We start from the raw sequence: 22,298 nt of genomic DNA, 5'->3' as shown, positions 1-22,298 counted from the left end.
CGTCATGTAAATATCTGATATGCAGGATGGTCTTAGGCGACCCCTGTGAAAGGGTCGTTCGACCGCCAAAGGGGTCGTGACCCACAGGTTGAGAACCGCTGTGAGAGAGGCATCAGCTGCAATGGGTTAGTGGTAGCGTTAGCCGCCATGGCAACACTGGAAGTGCATCCTAATTGCTTTTCTCTTGCTGCTTTTAAGATTATCTGTCGTTAATCTTTAACATTTTATTTATTTTTGTTTTATAGCAGCTTTATTTATAATTGCAAAAACTTGGAAGTAACCAAGATGTCCTTCAGTAGGTGAATGCATAAATAAACTTTGGTATATCCAGTTAATGGAATATTATTTAGCACTTAAAAACTCATGAAAAGCTATGAAGGAACTTTAAATGCACATTACTAAGTGAAAGAAGCCAATCTAAAATGCCAACATACTATATTAACCCAACTATATGACATTCTGGAAAAGGCAAAACTATGGAGACAGTAAAAAAGATGAATGGTTGCCAGAAGCAGTGGGGATAAGCAATGAATAGGTGGAGCATGGAATATGTTTAGGGCAGTGAGAATATTCGGTATAATACATAGTGATGAATACATGTCATTATGTATCTGCTCAATGTACAATAAACACCAAGAGTGAATCATAATGTAAACTATGAACCCCGGGTGACCATATGTCCATGTACTATCATAATGCCACAAAATTCAGAGTTTACACCATAATTCATCAATTGTAACAAAGGAACCACACTGGTGGGGGATGTTGATTATGGGGAAATTGTATTTGTGTTGGGGGAAGTGGGTATGTGGGAACACTTTATGTTCTGCTCAACTTTAGCTATTTTAAAAAAGTTGTCTGAAGTCAGCACAAGTAATACTGAAAAGTTGCTGCTCAATGGTTGAGTGTCAATCTATGAACCAGGTCAGGGCACATGCCCCGGTTGTGGGATCAGGAGGCAGTCGATCAATGATTCTCTTTCAATCATTGATGTTTCTCTCTCGCTCTCTCTCTCTCTCTCTCTCTCTCTCCCTCCCTCCCTCCCTCACTGAAATATAGTCCAATAATGTTGAAATAATGAATGTACTGAAAACAAAAATGATAGAGCACTTTGGTGACACCCAATAGAATAAATTTGATTGACTAAATAAAGTGATTGTCTTTTCACCCTCATTTTCAAATGCCTCTGCACCATGATATTACTGGCAGAGATGAGAGCAGGAAAGAGATAAAGAAGAAAATAAACCTGTGTGATGAAAGAAAAGGTATCATAGAAACGAGCGTTGTATATGAAGCAAAAGTAAAAAAAAATAAAAAGGCACATATCAAAAAAAGACATGAATAGATGAACAAAAGTCAGAGTGAATCCAGAGTAACTTGACAACATAATGAAGAGGCATTCACATTTCCCCGATTAATAAATGGTTCTATTGCCCTAGCCAGCATGACTAAGTAGTTAGAGCATTGGCCTGTGCACCAAAGGGTCAAAGGTTCAATCCCCAGTCAAGGGCATGTACCTCGACTGCAGGTGATCCCCAGCTGGGTCAGGGTGCATACAGGAGGAACCAATCGATGTGTCTCTCTCACATTGATGTTTCTCTCTCTCTCTCCCCCTCACCTCCTTCCACTCTCTCTAAAAACACAATGAAAAAAATATCCTTGGGTGAGGATTAATAACAACAAAATGGTTCTATTAACTTTTTCTGATGGGAATCCTCACCCAAGGATATTTTTCCATTGAATTTAGAGAGCGTGGGAGGGGGAGAGAGAGAGAGGGAGTAACATTGATGTGAGAGAGCCACATCGATTGGTTCCTCCCCATATGTGCCTGACCAGGGCTGGGGATCGAGCCTGCAACCAAGGTATGTGTCCAGAACTGAACCCGGGACCCTTCAGTCTGTGGGTTGATGCTCTATCCACTGAGCTAAACTGGATAGGCTGATGATCTATATATTTTTTAAAATATATTTTTATTGATTTTTTACAAAGAGGAAGGGAGAGGGACAGAGAGCTAGAAACATCGATGAGAGAGAAACATCAATCAGCTGCCCCCTGCACACTCCCCGCTGGGTATGTGCCCGCAACCAAGGCACATGCCCTTGACCAGAATCGAACTTGGGACCCTTGAGTCCGCAGGCCGATGCTCTATCCACTGAGCCAAACAGGTTAGGGCTGATCTATATTTTTTAAAATTGAAAACTGTAATGAGGAAAAGCTGGACATAATAATTGAGAAAATGCTATGTAATTTTTTTCATATAAAAATGGCAGCTCAGTAAACGATCAAAAATACTTTTTAAGATGTTCTGAAGTTGTCAGGCACTGGGAACACCTTGTCCGCCAAGTGCAATTCTAAACGGGTAGTTAAGCCACAGGTGCAAATGCATCAGCTGAATGTATGACTACTTCTTATTATTTTCTTCTTAAATAATAGGCAATCCAATGTGAACTTTTCACATTCCCCACAAACATGGACTCCATATTTCTTAGAAAGCACTGAGATAAGGCTCCATTTGATGTAGGGTTTTTCCTAAATGCTTATCTGGGTCTAAACCCAAAGCTGCTACTTTTATGATGATTGCCTGAATGTTAGAGCCTGTCATCGCTCAGAGCAAATTTTGGTTTCTCTACCAAAGGTAAGCTAAAGGCTGAAAATTAAGCCTTTACACACATTTTCTACTAAACATGCTGATAACCAGAAAGTACAGAACCTACTGACATTCCTTCCGCTTCTTTTTCCTGAAGTTTCAAAGCTCATGGAGATCTTCAGCCTCATCACCTTCACACTTGGTGTACACTCATCCTGTACCCACACTCCTTTCTCTTATGGTACGGCAACAGAGGGGGAAGAGCCATTGCTTCTTCATACAAATCAATGGCATGCGGACCCACTGTCTGATACATGTAGCTATCCAGTTCACCTGACCCCACTTGGTTTTCAGCTGGTCTTAGATTTGCTAAAACAACAATCTAATGCACAGCAGCAATGCACTGCATCGTATTGTAACAGTTGTCCTTCCCACCACCGATCAGAGCTACAACCCTCCTGCTGGGCGCAGTGCACAGGCATAGTGGGCCTAACCTTCAGCATTTAAATTATGATGAGTCTTGGTGTGGGCCTATTTAGGTTCATCTTGGTTGGGGCTCTCTGTACTTCCTGGACTGGTATGTCTATTCCCTCCACCAGGTTAGGGACGTTTTCCATCATTTTCTGAAACAGGTTTTTAAACCCTTGGTCTTTCTCATCTCCTTCCAGCACCCCCATGATGTGAATGTTGGTATACTTGAAGTTGTCCCAGAGGCTACTTATACTATCCTCACTATTTTGAATTCTTCTTTTTGCTGTTTGATTGGGTATTTTCTGTTTCCTTATCTTCCAAATTGCTGATTTGATCCTCTGCTCATACTCTACTGATTACATGTAATGTATTCTTCATTTCTGACTGGTTCTTTCACATTTTCTCTCTCCATTTTTATGCTTATCTCTTTGTTGAAGTTCTCACTGAGATCACTGAGCATCCTTATAACCAGTGTTTTGAACTCTGCATCTGGTAGATCGCTTGTCTCCATTTTTGTTTAGTTCCTTTTTCTGGCATTTTGTTCTTTCACTTGGGATGGTTCCTAGTCCCCTCATTTTAACTGCTTCCCTGTGTTTGTTCCTATGTGTTAGGCAGAGCTGCTGTCTCCTAGTCTTGGTGCAGTGGATTATGTAGCAGGTGTCCTAAAGAACCCAGTGGCACAGCCTCTCCGGTGTGTCCGTGTGAACTGTGTGCACCCTCCTGTTGTAATGTATTGCTATTGGTATGTCAATGGGAAAAACTTACCCACAGGCCATTTTGCCGTAAAGACTGGCCATGACCTCTATGGAGGCTCTGCTGTGCAGGGGCTGACCCCATGGAGCAGGATTTGCTTCAGTGGGGCTCTGATGCCCACTGAGACCAACCACATTTTGAGTGTGGTTGAGTGTCACTTATGGAGGTGGTTGGGTGGTGCTTTGGCGTGTTCTGAAGCTGTCCAACAGGTGTGCTAGCTCTGGGGCCTCCAGAAGGTGCAGGGCAAGGTCAACTGCTGCCTATGCCCTGCCCAGGGCCACCGGACATGAGCTACAAAGCGATCTGCAGATGGCTGCTACTTATGCTAGGCTTGAAGGTGATTGGGAGAGGCCAAGCTCCCTACCAAGGCTGGCTGCCAATAGTGTCAAGTTAGGGGCCACTTAGCAAGAGGTATGGGGCATGCTGAGGCCAGATGCTGCTTGTTTGAGATTTTAGGAAACTCTGCAGCATGAGCCAAGACAGGCTGTTAGTATAGAAAAGCCACTGGAAACAGCTTGGGTGGGCCTGGAATTTGGGTGGAGCAGGGTCTCAGGGAATCACCAGGGAAGAGCAAACAGTGTTAGCCAGGTTGATGGAGACTCAGATATGATGTCCACTTGCAGGCTCTATGGGGGAGGGCTCAGCAAAGGAAATATGGTCTCTGACAGCACTTCTGTCTAGGGGAAAGCTGCCCCTCCAGCCCTTGCTCGCTGTAGTTCCTCCCTGTATGTTCCTGGCACATTTCAAGCTGCTGTGAGTCTAAGTCTATGCACAGGCCCTCTAAGTGGAATGCCTGGGACTCCAGGAGCCCTCCATCTCATTTAGTCACCATCTGTGCTGGATTAACAGCCAGAAGTTATGGGAACTCCTCCTCCTAGACTGGAATATAGGACTGGTGGAATGTGGTGTGGGGCTAGGCCCCTTGCTCCTCAGGGGGAACCTCTGCAGTGGAGATATCCCTCCTTATTTAAAACTGTCACACTATGGGTGTAGGACCAACCTGTTCTGTTCTGAGTTCTGCCCCTGCTACCAGTCTTCACATGGCTTCTTCCTTATATCCTTAGTTATAGGAGTTCTGTTCAGCTAGGTTTCAGGCGGTTTTGAATGATGGTTTTTCTGTAGTTCAGTTGTAATTTTGATGTGATTGTGGAAGAAGGCAATTACCTTCTGCCATCTTGACCAGAAGTCCTCTTAGTTTACTCTTTCCAGAATTCAATTAATTTGTTTTTATTACTGAAAGCCTTATAATAAACTCTAAGAAAGAAAAAAAAGGCAAACCTATCCAAACAAAACAGTAGTATTTACCTCTAGAAAATGCTTTCATATATGTTACATGTTGAAACAATGTGGCCCATGTACCACACTGAGCAGTGTGGGCACAGAGGGGGCTGGCCCATGAGGGGCATGAGCTGTCACACTGAAAGCTAAAGGGTCTGCTGCTAGCTACCATGACATACAGCAACGCAGCAGCAAGACCTGGCCACTGGGTGGAAGGCTTGTTCAGGTATGAGTAGGGAATAAAGAACACGCTCCATGTTGAAAAAAAACCAACATCAACCCACCACATTTAACTATTGACTAAGCAAACCAATTCTGATGGTGAAAGTGTGTGAGGTGCTCTCCTCTCATCACACAGTTATAAGCTGACGCGAGGTTCCATGTCTATTTTCCTTCCTCTGCAGCAGGAAGGTTCTGGCCTTCCTCAAAAGCGTACACACCTTGCTTAACTAATGGCAGGATATAGAAGAGCCGCTATACAAATAACTTGTAGTTGATTATGGGCTAACAAGTCAAGATTTCACTAAGCCAGGTCTCCCTGGGTCAGCCCCACATTGGGCAGTTGATCTGTTCTGATAACTAAGTTTATAAGGCCTGCCTTTCCTCTAGATCAGCTGCTCATTCAGGGCAGAGAGTGTGGTTGATTTAAGACTGTCTTTCTAGTGAAAGTACTACTCAAAAAAGGGTTAAAATTTTAAATTTCAAGTAAAAGCCAAGAAAGGGACCCAAAAGACCTAACCTCAGAAACCCACGGCACACAGGTACTCTGTAGTTGCTTCCATTTGCTTTCCAGATCTGACAGGAGCCACTGGGGCAGGACCGGGGAGTCTGCAGAGGGAATGCTGAGCAAATGGCATCTGTCATGCTCCCTCCAGACCTCACTCAACACTTGTATGGATGACCTTTGTAAAAGAATCTTCTCTGATTTCATTTATGGGTCAGTGTTCTCACTGCTAGGCCTTGGGTTGGCCTAGAGATGTTTCAGGTCAGTTTACAGCTGTCTGCTATGGCCTGTACATCTGCCTGTCAGTCTATCCCACAAACCCAGCAAGAAAGAAGGAAGCTACTAATATCAGTCCTATCCACGCCTCTCTCACTCAGGCACCCTGCCAGTGCTAAGTGCTTTCTTCCACAGGAGACTGAAGAAAGTCTGTCATTTCTATGACATCGGGCTCCGATTACAGCTGAGAAACCTGAAGTTCGAAAGTATTATAACAAACATGTCTTCATAATTATACAAGTAAATTTGGGAAAATGAATGATGTTTTTGCATATGTAATTAAGTGAAATGCAAATACCTGCCACATTTCTACCTTCCTTTTTACTTCCTCCTTTTCTGCAAACTCACTTAAGTTTGCCAGGGCTTTGGCTGCCAGTATTCTCCTTTCTTCAACACTCAATTCAGACTGTAGAGCAGTGTGTGGAGCGACTTCAGGCACATCTTTGCTGCTCTGTGTTTTAGGTCCAACCGAGGACTGTGCTTTGGGGCTGGAGCCATAGTCCACAGGACTGCTGCGGCCACCATGAACTTCACACTGACATGGGGTCCCTTGCTGGGGAGAACAGTGTGGTTTTTTGGGGATATCTGCAACGTTGGGTGTAACTGGTTCCCCAGGGTTGGATGAACCTGAAACACCTGAAGAGAAGGTTCTACTTCGCTGCACTTCCTTTGGAATATTCTTCCTTTGGAAAATTGGTGACCCGTCATCTTTCAGTCGTTCTAACCCTCCAAATTTAGTTGGATTCCAGAAAGAAAATGTATTGTGGACCAGCATTTCCTTATTGAAATCCAGCTGTGGAGTCTGTGGGGTGTCACAGTGGCCTGTGGGCATCCGCTGCCTAGGGATGTGGCAGAATGAGATCTGAGCAGATGCTGTCCACGGGGTCCCTGACTGCTCCAGAAGTGACTCGGCTCTCTGTAAATCTGAGTCGCTGTAGCTGAGTTGCCTTTTCAGGTGAGTCAGGGGCTGAAGGCACTCCACATTCCGTCTCTTCCACAGAGGGTCAAACTCTTGCTCACTGGAAAGAATCATATCCTGATTCTCAACGTCTGCCGCCACTGCAGTGGGAGTGAAGGAGTCCGATGCCTCACTGTCGTGCCTCAGTAACTCTCTATCCAGCTGCATTGTGACCACCTCCGAAACAGTCTTTTCAATTTCGGCTGAGAGGCCAGGCGCTTCTACCACTTCTGTCACTATGGGCCTGTTCTCAGCTAAGTCGAGCAGCAATTTGCACACAAGGTGGATAATTTTTGGCACGTGTTTCAGAAGTCGCGCCTCATAACCATGAAGTAGATGCCGCTGGCGAGTCAGGTACTGTGTTAAGGTGACAGCATGTGCTTTGGGGTCACAGCAAGAGAATATGTTGCGAAGAGGAATCAGAAACTGAGTAAATTCCCTCACACACAGTAGCTGTCCTCGAGTCTGAATGGAATTGGGACGCTTTGCCCGAACAAATATAATGGCTTGATCAGCAGTCATTCTTGTTGCAAAAACTAAGTAACAAGCTATTAAAACACCTACATGGTGAAGAAGAAAAAACTAGATGAGAAAAGCTTATATATATTTTTATTTATCACTCTCAGATGATTTAAATTTTATATGTGTTTAGAAACCATATAAATAGGAAAACGTTTTAAGGATAACATAACTTTGTAACTTTTTGCAAAGGTGCTTATATATTTATTTGTCTCTATGGTACCCCTTGCCTTGACTGAGAACACTCAGTGCCCACTGTACCCAGAGGAAGCACAGAAATTGTCGCAGTGAAGCTAAGTGTGGAGTAAGGGGAGATGACGGAGTAATGGTGGAGTGAGTGGGGGATGACTAAGTGTGGAGTAACCGGGGATGACGGAGTAATGGTGGAGTGAGTGGGGGATGACTAAGTGTGGAGTAACGGGGGATGACGGAGTAATGGTGGAGTGAGTGGGGCATGACTAAGTGTGGAGTAAGGGGGGATGATGGAGTAATGGTGGAGTGAGTGGGGCATGACTAAGTGTGGAGTAACGGGGGATGACGGAGTAATGGTGGAGTGAGTGGGGGATGACTAAGTGTGGAGTAAGGGGGGATGATACAGTAATTGCGGAGTGAGTGGGGCATGACTAAGTGTGGAGTAAGGGGGGATGATGCAGTAATTGCGGAGGGAGTGGGGCATGACTAAGTGTGGAGTAAGGGGAGTCAGCGTGGAGTTGGGGGGAATCACTGAGTGTGAAATAGGGGAATGACTGAGTAATTGGGGAGTAAGGGGAGGTGATCTAGCATGTTTATCCTCTTATGCTCAACTCTAACATGGGAGAAATAAAATCCCGCTTCTATTTCCCATTTAACAGTTTCTGAAAATTTCCATCCAATGGATCCATACACTGCCTTTGCCATCAGTTGCTGGAATATTCCTGCCTGGCATTCTGCCAAACTGGACATTTTTAAATTTGGGAAGCATTCACATTCACAATCTATTTTTCCCCCTGACAATTCTTCTTATAGACTTGTCTCTACATGAATATGTGTTTTTTTCCATACCATGATATAACACTATATTGCTATAAGCACTTTACATTAAGGGAAACAGTATAAACATTATACATTCCCCTAACGAAGCTCCTGAGCAGGTGGGAGACTCCATGGCAGGTACACAGGTACACTATGGCCAGAGTCAAGCTCAGGTGTCTGGTTGAACCAAATGGTAATGAAGGTTCCAACTCATCAGTCTTTATTTCTGTCCAATATCAGCATGGCACTGAGATTCTGCTGCCTGTTTAAGTAAAATAATTGATTTTTATGTAGAATTCTAGGCATGGATAGACTCTCCTTCACAAACAAAATTCGGACAGTTATGAATTTAAATCTTGGCCCTTCCACTTACTTGATGTAGCAAATTGCTTAGTCTTTTCAAAACTCACATTGTTGCTAAAGATTTATTAAGACAGTAAGTGTAAAATGCGTAGAACAGTAGGTAAAACAATGCTTGCTATTTTCATTATTATTTTTAAAGACATTGGATATTAAAAATATTATTCTTTATATGTTTAAATATACCACAAGGCAATAAAACAACCTCCTAGAATTTACCTGTTCGACCAAGCCCTGCATGACAATGGATAGCTACTTTTCCTTCTTGTAAGGCAAATGTCATCACCTTCACCATATCTAAGATGGTGGTAAGCGACGCTACACCATAATCCTTCCATCCGAAATTGTAGAAATAAACTGGGCAATGAAAAGAGAATAGGAAAAAAGCATCAACATACAGGAAAGATATTTGCAAGGATATGTGAAGAAAGTGAGTGAATTCATGAAGAGTAGAAAACTGTAAGGCACGCAGATCTTACTAGATGTGTAGGCCTAGAATAATAGGCTTTTTACATTTCCAGTAAGTTTATTGTTAACATTTCTTACAAAGCACATTCCCTATTACTTAAGGCATTTCCTGCTGAAACTCAGCCAGAAAGAATTATGGAAAAGCAGGATTGCAAATTAATAAAGTCAGTAATCTACACCCAAATGCCTCAGCTCTGGAGAGAAAGCATAATCCTGGTTAAGCATAGTCGAAATGACTGATAAACGGCAGAAGATGGTACAGATTTTTCCACCCAGTGGGGAAAAAAGAGCTAGATAAAAACTTCTTTAAAAAAGTTCTAAAATCGCACAGGTTGATCCTTTCTAACCTGGTGGGATCCCACCCCAAAGTTCTCATGACTAAGGAGCTTCTGAAAGTGTCACATAAGGAATCCTAGCATCCTACCCAGGGGCAGAACTGCTGTGCCGAAACAAAAGCATCAGCGAGTCCTGGGTTCCAATCCTGCTAACACAGCTAGGCTGTGTGACTGTGGGCAAAGCAGAATTTGCTAAGCCTGGGTGAAGCAGAAACAGCTATGTTACTAGACTGCTTTAAGGATAAAATGAGATAACAGGTCTGACATACTGTGAATGTTAATGCAATCACTAATCAAATGTTACCATTATTTCTACAGGGTCTCCTTTCAAGGTCCCTCTCACAGAAGAAGGAAGCCTGCCCTTTCAACAGCAATACCACAGAAGAATGGCAGCATTCTTTAAAGTGAGCTCATCTTCATGTTTAGGAGCCCTACTACTGCACAGTTATTTCCATCACCTTTAAAGCTAAGAGCTGAGCAGACCAAAGTCTCTGAGTACTGTCTTGGTAACTCACGGAGAGAAGGGTGGAAGGACTTACTGCCAGCCTCCATGAAAGCCTCAGGAAGGTACGTGAAACCACTTTCTTGTTCCAGAGGGTTCCCACAGCTGGCATGCTCACCAGGCCGCTGCAGGTTAATGACTGTTTTTAAGCCATGGCTTAAAAGAAAAAGAAAAGAATGAGTCATACTGGGAATTAACTAGCATTTAAAAAAAAAGTAATCACTTTTAGCATTAATAAACAGTATGAATTATTCTCAAATATCTTATTTGAAATACGTTCTTTACACTTATTGATAAAATGAAAACACTTTTCCATCGATGCCAAAAGCAATGGAAGAGAAAACATGAGCTGGATTATTAAAGTGTATGAACAATATGACATTTTACCTCCGAAACTGCTCGATGACGCAGTATTTCTCAAGGAGCTCAGTGGACGGGCGAGCCATGGCCAGGATGTTATCAGTGATCCTACAGATGGGAGAAAAGACTGGTGAAATCACAAAACCTAGACCATTCCAGCTCCATGGACTGAGAGCATGGTAACTAGCCACTACTTTTTTTTAGGATTTCAAAAACTCTGTAAGATAAAAATCTCCTTATCCAAATCTGGCCTAAATTTTGCATTATGATTAGGGCTCTAAAAAAAAAACCCTACCTAGCTGCTTAAATCTCTGGGAAAATTCCAGGGCCTAAGTATGGACTGCAACAAAACATTTTCAAGGACACTCAAGAGATTCTAGTGGACATGATGGAGAAACCTCAACTGCGCAAAGGTGAGGTTCATTATCCATAAGTTTTTAACCAAGTGAGGGGGACAACAGGAGGCATTTTCAGTTCTTGAGCTATCTGCAGTTCAGCTACCTATGTGTTAAATGGAATAAAAACACCTCCTTGGACGGTTGGTGTAAGAATTCAACATGAAACAGATGTAAAGTCTTCAGCAAAAATCCCCACACATGGTTATTAATAAATGCTGAGTTATTGCAATTTAGCAAAAAATAAGATTTCTGGAATCAGTTGGGCCTGGTTTCAAATGCTGTCTTTTCTACTTTCTAAAAGCTGTGTAGCACATTACTTAGTTTCTCTGGACCTCAATTTCTTCACCAATAAAATGACTTTACCAATGCCTACTTCACAATAGTTTGAGGAAGAGGAGGTAATAATTTGAAAGTGTCTAGCACAGTGCCTTGCCTGTAGCCAAATGCATGTTTATTGACTGCACAAACGGACGGAGACCTAAGAAATGGCTACGTAAAAGGCACACCAGGCAGTCTACCCAAAGATGTGGGTCACATGACCTGAGAGGAGTGACATTAAATAAACAGGGCAGGATCCGAAAAGATACCAACTCCCCCCCCACCCCCGGCGTAATGCCTGAAATTCAACAGGGCTCCCCAAAACGTTGGAACCCCCAAGATTTAATAGTACTTGGTATGAGATGAGGAGAGATGTAACATGATATCAGCAGAGGCAAAACAAAAGATTCCGATGGTTCAGTAAAAAACAAATAAAAATATTAATGTGGCCTTAAGCTGCATTATTAGAAATTACATCAGGAATAGTGTTGGCTTTCTCACAAGGTTCTTTAAGAAAGACAGTGACGGACTAGAATATGATATGCAGAACAGTGACAGTGGACCCCCAACATTATCAAAATCCATGTACCCAGCAAATCCAGTATGAAAAAGTATGGGTTGCAAGTTAAGAGACTCTGGTCAACAAATTATCTAATTTGTAAATGGATTCTTGCTATATACATTGGTTCATCACTAGAATTCTTTAAACAGTGATTTTCAAATGGGATTTGGTCTGATTATCAAAACTTTTCAGGTATCACTAAATTGAAAAGGTCTACTTGACAGTTTACTATTAATAAACCATAAAAAATGCAAGCATTTTATACTGCCCACTGAACTCACAACTTGGACCACTCCTATTGAGGCAGGCTGAAGATGTATTTGAGTGAAAGTGGGTCCTTTCACACAGAGAATAGGACCAAAATTAAAGTAAGGTTAAAGCTTACCTGTATGAAATTAGAAACTACCTCATAATTTTTCAAATTTATAGCTTAGCATTTTTATTTTTTCTAGCAATTTCTGAAATTTAAGAGCTATCTAGTTACCATTTCTTTAAGATATTTACATACATTATTTCACTTAATTAAAAAAAGACCCCATGGCATTGGTTATATTATTTCCATTTCACAGATGAGAAAACTGAGGTTCAGAGTGCCTACGTGAGTAGGCCACAGCTTGTCAGGCAGCAAGAGATGGGAGGTAAGGTTCTGACTTCAAAACCCCATACATCCTCTTCCATGGCCTCCTGCCACCCAGCACCACATACATCTTCACTACCTTTTTCAACTTAGCCGCAGGGAAGAGCTACAGCAGACTGACAGAATCACTCACCAGGACGAGTAGATCCCCTTAATGGCCTGCTCCTGCTCACTCCAGCGGGCTGGATTTTCATATTTGCAAGCTTTGCCCCCACAGGCCATGGAGCAGGCCATGTGTCCAGGAATGACATGCCGTAAACGCTCTCCGACTTTTGTATACTTTGGTGTTGGACGTCCTGAATTGCCTAGAACATGCAGGAAGGGATTTGAAACTCCACACTCCAAACAGAACAGCGACCTGGGAAACGGCTTCCATTTTATCTCAGATTGCAGATGAGGAGCTGGTGCTGACCACCCTTTACTGTGTCAAGATTAAATCCATTTCCATTGCATCTAAGTTCACTATCTCTTAATGTAGGAAACTCTTTCGTACACATCTCCACATGTCATACTGGTCACAAAGAGAAGAAACCATAAAAGCAGATCTTTTATAAGGGAGTGAGGTTTGTTCAGAACTACATTTTTAAAGAAAAAACACACAACAGTCAATCATTTTATCTATTATATATCCACTGAAACTCTCAGCATGACAGACAGTAAAAAGTATAATGCAGAATGGTCAAAAATTAAAAAGGTATAAGCACAGCACAGCCTTTTCACATTCCTTAAATTTAAACTCAAAGTTGAGGCAATCTTTAAGAAGAAAAGGAGTTTTACTTTTTCTCTCGGGGCTAGTTGGGTTTCTCTTGGCGCAGCTGAGAGAGGACACAGCTAGCATCACCTGGAGAGAGGATGAGGAGAGCATCTTGGTGGCGGAGCCGGAGCCGGAGCCGGAGCTGTGCTGCCCCTGCGGCAGCCTCAGTACTGTGTCTGAGGCGGAGTGCCGGCGGCCCTGTAAGAAGGAGCTGAGGAAGGGCATGGCCGAGAGCCGCCGGGGCGGGTCCTGCATGGCGGTGGGCCCCCAAGAGGAGAGCTGGAGGCCAGGAGATGTCAGTGCCAGCTTGCTCCGTGATGAAGTTACACTGAGATAAGAGCATCACTCTGCATGATCTAACAGCCATTCAGGATAGGCTGGCTTGTTTCCATAGTGACGAACAAAGAAAGTACTGATTCCCACTCAGAGTTGCACAGGCAAAGTCCCACATGAATGAGCTGTGTTTTGAACAGATTGTTCAAATATGTGGAGGAAACATGTATTTTAAATAAATTATTCCTAAATTACAACTATTCTATTTTGTTTTCCAAACATTTAAAAGATCTGACTGCCCAAAATATTACATCTAAAATACTGTAATGATAGAAAGTTAATTGTAATGAAGTGGGACATGCTGGATATTTATAACATTATTAAACCACCACTGCATTTTTTAAAACCAAAAAAATGTTCTGTTTTCTTGGCAGAACTATTAAATACTTGGATAAAACAAATAAAGATGTCTGTAGGGCTGATATATTAATCAGAAGACATTTACTTTTAGTTTTTATTTTTAGAATGTGAAAACCCAATTCTTGCTGATGCCTTTATTGGATAGTTATAATAGTCAGGCTTCTCAAAAATTCAAAATACAATTCGGTGCCTTTTGTCAGTGCCTGGGGAGAAAGAAGCTTGGGTAATGTCTTGGCAGAGGCCTACAAACAAACCGCACTAAGTATCACATTTTTTAAAGGAACTGGGTGAGGGGGTGTTGTAACTTGAGGATAAAGAATATAAAGGGAACAGAAACTTTAACAACCACCAATTGTCCTCCTCTTCCTTGGTTAATGTCAGGCTGTACCGCCCCCCACCGCAACACTCCACCCCTCATCTTTCTGTCTCTTGTCTCCAAAATGGTATTTAACCATGTGCACATGGACACAATCTACTGCCATAGATAGGGCTCTTTTTTGTTTTGTCCTTTTTTATTTTAACAATTAATAATGCTTTAAGCAAGCACGTTTTAAAAGGAACCCATCTCCCCAACAGGATGCACTCTGTCAAATAAGACAATTTGGTGCTCAAACTCCTACTCACCGTGTACACCATGCCCTTGCTATTTTGTGTACAGTGACAGAGAATAATTTTTTTAATGTAACCAATCTAGAAGTACAGCTTCCAAAACTTTACAGGAGAGAAAAGAGTTGGTGCTGCGTGGAAGGCAAGTTGGAACCTGATGGCAGAAGACCCCTGACTAAGGGGCGCTCTCCTACTACCTGGGGATCAGGGAGTCAGACTCAAGTTCTGAACAAGTCTCTGTGTTCACGCTGCCCTGCAGAGACAGGGCTGGGAGCACAAAACTAGGGACCTCCGGACAGTAACTGGAGCAGAGCAAGGGTGTGAGACGGTGCAGAGGCAGACAGATGGCAGCTGGAGGACAGGGGCTGACAGTGCCGGGAGTTCCTCCCTAAGTGAGCGGCAGAGAGACACTGAAGCTACTGCTGAACACAGGAGCCAGTGAGGAGCAGGTGTGTGACAATCTGGCAGGCAAGCTCCATTTGAGATACAAGGCATGTGAGGTGGCAAAGGAAATCTCAGCCAGCGAATGGGAGATCCCTATGTCTGCAACTCGAAGGACACCTACAGAGGAGAGTCCAGGTGACTGCTCTCAATGGTTCTGAAGCAGAAAATAAGTTTGATGAGGGTGACTAGTCTGGATGAAGCTAAGGGTGGGATAGTTAACGTATCATCTCAGGAGTAAGTTTCGCTGTGAAATCTTAACTGGGCTGACCTCAAATAGTAAACATGTAACCATTTAAGCACACTCAGTTACTAGACAGTCAGGGTCCCTGAGCGGGAGTATTTAGGGAAGTGGACCCACTCCTGTGGCATGTGCTGCAGCTAGACTGGTGCTGAGGTGGAGTGCAGCTGACCTGTGGGCACGGTAGGCAGGGGCAGAGGCCTGCACTTCCCCTAGACACAACAGAACTGTCACTCCACCAATTCATGCTCCAAACTATTCCTTGGCAAAACTCCCAACTCACGGCCATATTCATTTTTAAAAACTACATTTATTTATGCCAAATGGCTTTAATAGGGAAGTGTACCGCCAATCCCACCTTGAACATTCTAGACTCATCTCCCTCCAGTCTTTGTCCCTAGGCATGTGGATTTTCTGCATGTTTATAATCATATTGTAAATACACTTTTTGCTTTAGTTTTATCATAATTTTTATTTAATGGAAACACAATAATTATGACACATTTAGCTGATGCATCATAATGTGCTTATTTATTCCTTAGCTCTTAGATATTTATATTATTATCCATGATTTTATTTAAAAATAAGACAAACATTTTCAGGACTAGAACCTTTCTGATTCTATGTTCTCTTATTTAGTAAATTCCTAGGGATGGTATGACTGGTAAGCAAAATTAAATTTCAAAGCTTATATTTTTACTAGAGGCTCAATGCACAAAATTTGTGCCCTTGTGGTGGGGGGGAGGGTCCCTCAGCCCCATCTACGCCCTCTTGCAGTCCTGGAGCCCTCAGGGGATGTCTGACTGACAGCTTAGGCCTGCTCTGCCACAGAAGCAGGAAAGGCTCCTGCCACTGCGCTTACCAACCGTGAACCCAGCTCAGGGCTTCTGGCTGAGCAGCCCTCACCCTGTGGGCATGCACTGACCACCAGGGGGCAGCTCCTGCATTGAGCGTCTGCCCCCTGGTGGTCAGTGCATGTCATAGCAACTGGTTGTTCCGCTGTTCGGTTGATATGCATATTAGCCTTTTATTATATAGGATTCACATATTTCAACAACTAAGTATGAACATGCTGAAAGAGGAAATATTTTAGCAACTCAACACAGGTTTATTTCTGAGATCAGAGAGAAATACAGAACTAAAATACAGATCAAGAGATGCTATCTCTGATAGGGTTTTGTGCCAACCTCCTGGACCCCAGAAATCTCCTGATTAATTTTGTGGATCAATTTTGTTATATATACCCACGTTTTTGTTTCACAAATCTATAAGAAAGCATATTTGTGCTACACCCTAAAAATCAATTAAAAATTTTAAATAGGGATCAGTTCTAGTTTGCTAATGATAAATTGTTCAGACTCTTAGAAATAACATTTTAATTTTTATTTAAATTATCAATAAGAAAAAACCAGAAGCCATATCTTTAGATAATCAGGAGCAGCAAGACTATATTAGTTTCTATTTCATATTTTATAGAGAGTGGAATGTTTTAGTGATTTTATGAAGGGCCATGCTTTCAGCAGACACTTAAAAGGCACAGAACCCTTCTCCTGGTGGCCACAGAGAGCTTCTGTAGAAGCTCGTTATCCTCAGCCGCATTAGCCTCTCTCTGCTTTCCTTTCCTCCATCCTGCACAATCATTACTTATTTGTAGGCCACAAGAACCAACACTACTGCTGTTTTCCCACATACCTGCTAACAACTGATCTATTTTTCCTCCTTTGACAACATATTTTTCTAAATACATAAGAAAATGTCAGTTTTCTATATTTCATGAATATAAAATCACGGGGGACCCTGCCTCATTACTGTCCCTACCCTTCTCACTCCTAAATATGCTGTCTCTAAAAAAAGTCAGCCTCCAAGAAAAAGTAGGAAAACAACATAAAAGATAATCCCTGCAAGCAATCCTACACTCTCCTGAGCTGCTGTGATCGTCAATGTACAAAAGACCTCTCTCCCAGCATAACGGACACGGCCCGCTTGCACATGTGGTGTGTGTGGTGTGTGGTGTGTGTGGTGTGTGGTGTGTGTGGTGTGTGGTGTGTGTGGTGTGTGTGGTGTGTGTGTGTGTGTGTGTGTGTGTGTGTGTGTGGTGTGTGGTGTGTGTGGGGTGTGTGTGTGTGTGTGTGTGTGTGCCACCAGATACTGTTGTAATTAACTAGTTATTAACAATAGAAAAGGAACAAAGAGAAGGCCAGACATTACAGGCAGGTCATTTGGGCAGCTTCACCAGGAGCTGCAACTGCAACCCCCAGGGAACCACCTGCCCATTCTCTGTAGATCACTGGCAGGAGGGGTCCAATAAAGGATAGACGTATGTGCAGTGAGGCTGGGGTGACCAGGGAAAGTACCTGTCAGTCAAACCTGGAGAACCACGGATTTGTCAGAATGGATGGAACCAATGAAAGCCTGAAAAAATTTGGGAATACATAATCTCCTAATAAAGGAGTTCTCTCTCCTGTTGCTCTTGACTCTTGGCTTCCTGGCACTCGCCAACCCCACATGCAATGGACAAATGGACTGATGCTGGACTGGACTTGGCTCCAACATGGGAAGGAAATTCTGGACACTGGCTCTGATGTTAGCTCTGCTGAAGCCCCAACTATACTTCTTCTATGACTGGACTAAGAGAAATTGGATCTTAGAATTTCAGGGGTGTAATTCCACAGAAATAAAGCTTTCTACAATATCTCATCCTCTCTCGCAAGTTTCAGAAAATTCTTTTTCTTGGGATATTGCAAGGAATCCACCCCCACGAGCAACAGGTGGGGATGAGGACCTCTCCACACCGGTAACACACCCACAGTTTTACTCAGAATCATCCAGAGTAATATCTAAGGAACCAAATGAGATACTGGTCACTGCAATGTGAAATTATCTACACTTGTCATAAGCACAATAAACAAAAAAATTAAAGACAAACCTCAAAAACTGGTAATTTCCTGTTATACTCAAGATTTCAGAAAGGACTAAGAATTCCTACTCAGAGAATGGGGTGGGAGCAGGAGGTCCATCTAACCTCATCCCTAAATCAATAAAGGAGTCACGTCCAGGAACTGGGCTGGAACACCTACTTTCCAACCTATCATTTTCCATTTTTTGTGACAGGAGGCTCACTTCTCACATGGCAACTAATTATTCAACTGCTGTACAGCTCAAGAGGTTTTCTAATGATGAGTCAAAATCCATTTTCTCTGTAAACACTGGTTGCAAATTCATCCCTCTAAAACAAACAAACAAAAACAAACAAATCATCTGACTTGCAAGGTTTTTAAATATCTGAAGACAAAACTTCTCCAAGCTCTCCCCTATTTAGGATAAGTTAATTTTTTCAGACATCCTTAGTATATCACTGTTTCCAGATCCTTCACTATGATTCTCCTTCTAAGGGACCCTCTTCTCCCTCCACAGCTAAACTCCTAAAAAAGCTGCTCATGTGTATCATTTCCATTTGTCACCAGTCTCATCCTCAACTTCTATTTAACTCTGGTCTCTGCCTGCCCTGAAACTGCTCTGCTTAAGGTCTCCAATGGCCTCTGCTTCAAGATGGACTGGTTCTAACTGCTCAGCAGCATGCAAACCAGCTGAACAACTTAGCTTTAATTTTAAACACTTTTTGGAGAGGATTTTATTTTATTTTGAATCAATCTCAAATTTACAGAAAAGTTATAACAAAGAATATTTTCTCTTGAACCATTTGAGAAGAAGCTGCAGATAGGCTGTCCCATTACTACAATTAACAGCATTTATTTCCCATAAATAAAGAGGTTCTTCTCTATAATTCCCCCAAATTATGATTGATACATTACTAGTTGCCCTTTATTCCACAGACATCACTCAAGCTTCACTGACATCTCAATACTAGAGGCCCGATGCATGAAATTCATGCAAGAGGCCTGACCCCCCCCCCCCCCGCCCCCCACGTGGCTTTGTCCAGAAGGTCGTCAGGCCTAATTAGCATATTACACTTTTATTATTATAGACTAGCAGCCCTGTGCACAAATAAATAGCTCGCTGTCGCCCTCCTGTAGCTCTCTGCCCTCTGCCCCGCCCTCCTGTAGCTCCCCCTGCCCCCTCTCTCCCCCAGCACCCCTTCATAGCTCGCTGCCCCACCCTCCTGCTGATCTGTGATCCGGTCGTTACACGGTCAGTCGTTACGTAACTATCATTTGAATATTACATCTTTATTATGTAGGACTAGTAGCCCGGTGCATGAAATTCGTGCACATTAAAAGGGAATTAATTGCCCTAACCGGTCTGGCTCAGTGGATAGAGCATCAGCTTGTGGACTCAAGGGTCCCAGGTTCAATTCCTGTCAAGGGCATGGACCTTGGTTGCAGGCACATCCCCAGTGGGGAGTGTGCAGGAGGCAGCTGATCGATGTTTCTCTCTCATCGATGTTTCTAACTCTCTATTCCTCTCCCTTCCTCTCTGTAAAAAAAATCAATAAAATATATATATATTTTTAAAAAGGTAATTAATGGAGATATTTTAATATTGCTATTTGCCTTTGCTCTATAATAGAAGTGTGAGAGACGAAAGGAAATTAGTAAAATGTATATGAAAATAATATACAAAATTAGTAAAAAAACAGTAACAAAAGGATATAACAACAACAGAGGCATGATATAAAAAATGACAAAAACATGATATGAAAACAACAAAAACATTATATAAAAACAATAGTGATACAAACAATGACTGATAAAGTGATTAAACTTATTCTAATATCTCCCTGTACACCACATTAAGAGTAAAAACACTTTCAGAGTGCTTGACTAATTTCCCTTGTGATGAAGTATTTAGAACTTTAACTGTAATATCACATGCTCTTCAAACTCGAGAGAAAGCAACATATAACTGACCATGTGCAAAAACGGGTTCAGGTAGGAATATGCCTATTTTGTCTAGAGTTTGTCCTTGTGATTTATTAATAGTCATCACAAATGCTGGCATCGCAGAAAACCGTCGTCGAATCAATTTAAATGGGAGACCAGTGTGAGATGGGGACAAATTAATTCTTGGAATCAGAACAACCTCTCCCTCTGCAGATCCTGTTAATACTTCAGCTTCGATACTGTTAGGTCGTAATCTTTTATAATAAATCTGGTACTATTACAAAGACCCCATTTACTATTGAGATTTCTCAATAGCATGACTATTGCACCCACTTTCAATTTTAATTTAAGACATGGCATTCCTGAAGGAGTAATAGTATTAAGAAATTTGATGGGAAAATTTTCCTATTCAGCATCATCTGTAGAATCAATGGAATCATCACTCAAATATGTGTGGAAATCTCCATTGAGTATATCTAAATTTTCTTCATTTAATTTTTGAACATGCTCATTTTTTGGACAAAGAATTGCACATTTAGATATATTTTTAATATTATCTATAGCAGTGGTTCTCAACCTTGGCTGCACATTAGAATAACCTGGGAATCTTTTTAAAATCCTGATTCCTGGTCCTCATCCTCCAGAAATTGTTTCTTTGTTATGGGGTGGGGCCACAATATTAGTAACAAAGAAACAGAATTTCCGGAGGATAAGGCCAGAAATCAGGATTTAAAAAAGATTCCCAGGTGATTCTAATGTGCAGCCAAGGTTGAGAACCACTGATCTATAGATATATATTTCCAAAGGTAGCTTCAATAATAGATCCATTACAAATCATTTCACTTCCACGCTCTGCTCCAAGGGCGGGTTCCTGCCTGAAACCTCACCCTCCAGGAAACAGCTGGGGGAGGGTGCAGCCATTTCCAAGACAACTCCTGTAGGACTGACTTCCTTCCAGTTGGTCGTGAACTTCGTTAAGCAATGATTTGCAGTTTTCTTTCAGCAATGATTTGCAGTTTTCAGTAAGGCAAGCTGAGAATACTGGGCCCTGACAGCCCTCATCCCACCTTGTTTGTAGGTCAGAGGTTCCATGCTGAGAAAGGTAAACCAAAAAGACCAGAAGCTACTACCTCTACTCAGCTTGCAAAGCAGGGATAGCACCTAGGGAAGAGGGCCACCGGCCTCACTCTAAACTCCAGAACCATACCTAGGAGACTTTGCCCAGTGGGAAAGGCAGACCTTAAAAACAGAACTCTGAAGTTATTTCCAAAGAAACTGTCTTTATCTGAAACATAGTGTGAGGAAGTTCATGCCTAACCAATGTTCCCTAAAACAACGAAGGCTTTGGTCGTAAGCAATTAAGAGGAGGCTGGTAGATTCGTGAGAGCAACAAACTAAAGTGTAAATCAGCTAACTTACTAAAAAGAAACAGAGAAAGAGACAACTCAGAAGAGCCCTCATAGGGTAAGAACAAACTCAAAGACTGGCCTCAAAAATCACCACAGCCTGAACTTAATTGGATCAAACTGTAGAGCAACAAATGCCCCAAGGCTCTGTCAAAAGTAATAAAGTGACCAGCAGGAGATTGGTGAAAGCTAACAGCTGCATGTGACAACAAGTGAGGGAGACAGCTTAACAGAAAGATTAGTGAGGGAGAGAAAGAGAGCCCTGCCACAACACTGTCATCCCAGGAACTGTATGTGTATGCCTAAGGCTGTGCTCTCCCTTGAAGGAGTCACATCAGAGGCTTTGGAATGTGGAGAAAACAGATCTCACTAAAATGGTCTGTCTAGTCAAGCCTCTAACCAAGTATGTTAAACTCGAGGCCCACAACGCATATTTTTGCAGCCCAGCCAATATAACGGTATGTAAGAAACGTTTTAATAAAAATTTCGTAACTTAATTTTTACAATATCCTGTTATACATAATCATTAATAATGAACTACAATGTTCACTAATGACTGATTACTATAATCGTGTTGCATCCATTTCCCTTACACACCTTATATGCAGGCGTAACACTTCTTTCAACTAATATTAGCAGCGAATACTTTAGCAGCCCATTGCCACATCATTAGTCTTGTACTGACTTGTTTGGTGTGCGCAACAGGAAATATTTCGCTTTCTAAGAAAAAGAAAAATAGGTTTATTTGCGTTACGCTTATTAATTTGTGCAGTTACTTAGTGTCTGGAAAGTTAATGTT

The 22,298-nt window shown here is 42.2% G+C and overlaps 1 protein-coding gene and 1 pseudogene across 5 annotated transcripts in view; both read right to left on the bottom strand.

Annotated features, from left to right (window-relative positions):
• PTPDC1 (protein tyrosine phosphatase domain containing 1) overlaps positions 1-22,298 on the bottom strand; it is a 91,076-nt gene that overhangs the window by 11,204 nt on the left and 57,574 nt on the right. For 2 of the 5 annotated variants that reach the window (XM_023746167.1, XM_014447269.2), the window contains exons 1-6: positions 13,295-13,579; positions 12,651-12,822; positions 10,630-10,710; positions 10,280-10,398; positions 9,157-9,294; positions 6,388-7,607 (exon numbers count right to left, since the gene is read on the bottom strand). In XM_023746167.1, coding sequence (XP_023601935.1) covers positions 6,388-7,607; positions 9,157-9,294; positions 10,280-10,398; positions 10,630-10,710; positions 12,651-12,822; positions 13,295-13,526 — 1,962 coding nt within the window. In that variant the 5' untranslated portion in view covers positions 13,527-13,579. Of the gene's footprint in view, positions 1-6,387; positions 7,608-9,156; positions 9,295-10,255; positions 10,399-10,629; positions 10,711-12,650; positions 12,823-13,294; positions 13,580-22,298 lie in introns of those variants that run through there. The other 3 variants (XM_023746169.1, XM_014447270.2, XM_023746168.1) reach the window with 2 other exon arrangements.
• LOC102422247 lies at positions 2,174-3,399 on the bottom strand (annotated as a pseudogene).

This window comes from Myotis lucifugus, unplaced genomic scaffold (genome assembly GCF_000147115.1).
Source record: "Myotis lucifugus unplaced genomic scaffold, Myoluc2.0 scaffold_632, whole genome shotgun sequence".
Classification (NCBI taxonomy): Eukaryota; Metazoa; Chordata; class Mammalia; order Chiroptera; family Vespertilionidae; genus Myotis; species Myotis lucifugus.
This window is presented reverse-complemented; position numbering and strand designations above follow the sequence as displayed.